The following is a 4135-nucleotide window of genomic DNA, read 5'->3' as shown; positions in this document are numbered from 1 at the left end:
GATACAAACTACTATATATAGGATGGATACACAAAAAAGTCCTACGGTATAGTACAGGGAACTGTTTTCAATATCCTATGACAAACCCTAATGGAAAAGAATAAGAAAGAGAATGTATATATAAATGAATAAGTGAGTCACTTTGCTGTACAGCAGACACACAACATTGTAGTTCAACTATACTTCAATAGAATTTTTTTATTTCTTTTTTCTCTTTTTTTTAATTTTTAAAATTTCTTTAGTTGCGCCACGCGACATGCAGCTCCTTAGTCCTCCAACCGTTGATCAAACCCACACCGCCTGCAGTGGAAGTGTGGAGCCTTAACCACTGGACCGCCACGGAAGTCCCTTCAATAAATTTTTTTGTTTGCTTTTTTTGTTTGTTTGCGGTACGCAGGCCTCTGACTGTTGTGGCCTCTCCCATTGCAGAGCACAGGCTCCGGACGCGCAGGCTCAGCGGCCATGGCTCACGGGCCCAGCCGCTCCACGGCATGTGGGATCCTCCCAGAGCGGGGCAAAAACCCCTGGCCCCTGCATCGGCAGGCGGACTGAACCACTGTGCCACCAGGAAAGCCCTTCAATAAAATTTTTAAAACAGAGGTAGTTAAGGGGATACTGGTACGCAGCTCTGCCTTTAACTCTCAGAAAGGGGGGCAGTTGGATTTTTCAGCCACCTGGGCGCAGGGCCTCTCCTTTGTCCCAAGAGCATAGAGAGGACCTTCTGGGATTCCTCCCCCAGGAAGCACCATGACTCTCACACCAGGAGAGACAGGAAATCCCGGGCTGGATTCCTTTCCCACCTCCTGTCATGGACTCCTTCTGTCCTCACACACGATGTAAAGGAGTTAAGTCTCCAATAATCTCTGCTGTCCAGGGATGCAGAAGAATCTGGAACAAACCATGTCAGAGGGGGTGAGCAGAGGTGGGGAGGAGGGCCAGGTGCAGGAAGCAGATTTGCATGGAGGCCCCTCCCTCCTCTGGGGGGAGGGGATAAGAGAGGTTTGGGGGAGCAGGCTGAGGGCTGGGGGCTCAGAAGGCAGTGTCTGGGGCGTCTCCACCATGGCCTGGGCTCTGCTCCTTGTCACCCTCCTCACTCAGGACACAGGTGAGGCCTCTAGGAAAGGGAACCCAGGGACATCTGGCTGATCCTTTGTGTCTTTGTCCTCAGGGTGACAGAACTGACTAGAGTGTGTTTCTCCTCTTTCCAGGATCCTGGGCCCAGTCTGGCCTGACTCAGCCTCCCTCAGTGTCCGGGAATCTGGGACAGACGGTCACCATCTCTTGTGCTGGAACCAGCAGTGACATAGGGAAATATAACGATGTCAGCTGGTATCAACAGCTCCCAGGCATGGCCCCCAAAACCCTGATTTATAATGTCAATACACGGCCCTCTGGGATCCCTGATCGCTTCTCTGGCTCCAAGTCTGGCAACACGGCCTCCCTGACCATCTCTGGGCTCCAGGCTGAGGACGAGGCCGATTATTACTGTAGTTCATATAGAAGTGGTAACACTGTACACAGTGGTCCAAGGTCATGGGGAAGTGAGACCAAATCCTGCCCTGGCTCACAGGCTCCCCGTTGCTGTGACTCTGCTGGTTGCTCATTTGCATCTGTGGTTGACGCATTTACAGCTGAGAGGAGATCTGAGGACCCTGCAGAGGGATGAGGACAAAGGACAATGTGTGATTTTCCTGTTTGTTGTCCCTGCTCTTTGACCTGCATATGAGTGGGCTGAACCAGGGAGTGTTGGGGACACACTCTGGGTCTCAGAATTGTCTCTGTCCTGGCATCGGTGAACCCTGTCCAGGGACAGCCCTACAGGAAGACAGTCTCCCAATACGATGGGCTCTTTGCAACATTGCTCCAGTATGGAGGGTGGGTTGGAGGGTATGTCCTCCCTTCCTCAGTGATATCAAGGTCACATGTTTCCATGAAGAGCCAATGCAGCTTCCAGGTGGAATCCCAGCACATCTAACACCTGTGAGAATTCATTGAAAAACAGGTGTGAGTGTTGTGGCTTCAATATTAAATTTTTCTTGAACGTGAAAGACAGTTTTCAAATGGAAACATTACTAAAATGTAAATTATGTGAATTCAGTAGTTAAAAAAAAACTTTTTTTTAATGTTTTGTTTTGGTTTTTGTTGTGTTTTCTGCGGCCATGCCACGCAGTTTGTGGGATCTATGTTCCCTGACCAGGGATCGAAACTTCACCCACTGCAATGTAAGTGCTAAGTCTCAATCTCTGGACTGCCAGGGATATCCCAAATTCATTAGTTTAGACGAAAAAGTACGTTGGTTGGATTCCTCAGGACACTTCATCCCCACAGTAACAAGCGTAGAGGAACACTTGATAACTGTGTTTTCAGGCATCCAGGACTGGAGAGCAGCTCTCTCTTGTGCTCCTGGCTCCTGGCTCTCATGAAGTTGGAGTCACGTGTCAATCGGGCTGTTTTCAAGTGTCAATCGGTCCTCTATCTTTGGAAGGCTCGTCATATATGGCTCCCTGTATGCCGGTCCTGGGCACACTTTTCTTGTCTAAATCATCTTCCTGATAAACCTGATTTTTTTAAACCCAACCAATAAGGCCCCTTATTTTCCAAGTCTATGTTAGTCTCAATCTGTGTATTCATTTGTCTTTATCACAGCATTTTCCAAATGACCAGAATCTTTGGTCTGTCTATCTATATCATGAGAGCTCAAGTAGAGTGTAGAAAATATTGACCAACTTCATTTCTAAGTTCTACTTTCATTGGGATTATAGCTGCTAATAAAGGTGCAGTGCGGGAATCAGTGTTTTTACTCTCCTGAAATAGCCTCTGTGATGATTTCTACCCTCCACCATTATTATGGAAACAGCCGTTGCTCCTTTGCATCTGTCCTGTTATTTCTTTCTTCTTTTTTTCTGTTAAACATATAGCTGCATTTATAATCAGTGTTACATTTTTCAAAGCAAGACTTTTTCTTTTCATGAGAATGACCTGAATATGGCTTTCCACATGTTCAGAAGTCACATTCTACAAAGTAGACTGAGCTGTGATATCAAATATTCCCCTGAATGTAGTAACCGCGAGCTTGCAGTTTAAACAATCCAGTGTGGGTACTTGTAGGCAGATGTGTGACAATCAGAGCACAGGTCACCTTGTGTCCACACACGGACGCCTCCCCACTCCCGTCCTCACTGCAGGTGCTAACAGCTCTGTCACTGTGAGCAGGATATGGATGAGTTTTCAAAAGAGCACGATGGGATACACGCTGAATCTAGAGGATCATTGATTCCCTTCTGTCTGATGAGAAAACTCCTGGAGAAGTTTTGACCCAATATTTTAGGTGGGTTTGGAAACGTATGTTTGACTAAGAAAAAAGGTACTTTCTATCATAGATGATATTTTGATTCTCGGAATTGCAATGAAATGAAAATCTCGGGACACAAAGCAACAGACTCAAGTCAAGAGCATCTCTTGGCATTTTGTGCCCCGTCCAATGTGATGCCCAAACATTATTCCAGACAGCATGTGGGACCCTGCTCTGGACTGAAGGTGTGTCTTGTTTTTTATCCACATCCCGGAAGTGGGAACAGGAGCCCTTGCTCAGGTTTGGGGGCGGGGTGGACAGAGAGGAAATTTCCTAAGAGTTCACAGTGCATGAAGGGTCAAGGGATATCCGATGGGTTACGTTTTCTGGAGCAGAGATGAAGAATCTCTGAAAATTCGATTAAATTTTTTAAAAATCTCCGTACTCTTTGCTCTTGTAATATGTTCAAGGCAGAATACGACTCATGGGAAATCCGATAAGGATTCACCATCAAAAGTGGGTAGGCAATAACTTTCCTGCAGGTGGTTTGCTTTGGTTATTTTCCCACTGCAAACGTATGGCATACTTAAAGGATAAACCAAGAAGGAAACAGTGGACATTAGCCTGTGTTGTGGAGAAAGAAGATCTGGACTATTTGTGCATTTTCTCCCTAATGAGGACAAAACACGTGCTAACTGGTAAAGGATTCCCTCCTGCTCTATGGGCTCCCTCCTCATGGAGGCTGGGTGGCAGCCTGAGGCTCTTGTGGGAGCTCTGGCAGCTCTTAAAATCCACAAGGCAGAGGCTCCAGACCAGCTTCCTGGTGTGTGGGGGGCGGGGGGG

The 4135-nt window shown here is 47.0% G+C and overlaps 1 gene segment (V, D, J or C); it reads left to right on the top strand.

Moving 5' to 3' along the window:
- Positions 1 to 1018: 1018 nt before the first annotated feature.
- LOC112412170 (immunoglobulin lambda variable 2-18-like) lies at positions 1019 to 1666 on the top strand. The segment is given in 3 exon segments: positions 1019 to 1105; positions 1209 to 1541; positions 1632 to 1666. Coding segments are annotated over 3 exon segments (414 nt in total).
- The last annotated feature ends 2469 nt before the right edge of the window (positions 1667 to 4135 follow it).

This window comes from Neophocaena asiaeorientalis, unplaced genomic scaffold (assembly GCF_003031525.2).
Source record: "Neophocaena asiaeorientalis asiaeorientalis breed wild unplaced genomic scaffold, Neophocaena_asiaeorientalis_V1.1 scaffold110, whole genome shotgun sequence".
NCBI classification, from domain to species: domain Eukaryota; kingdom Metazoa; phylum Chordata; class Mammalia; order Artiodactyla; family Phocoenidae; genus Neophocaena; species Neophocaena asiaeorientalis.
This window is presented reverse-complemented; position numbering and strand designations above follow the sequence as displayed.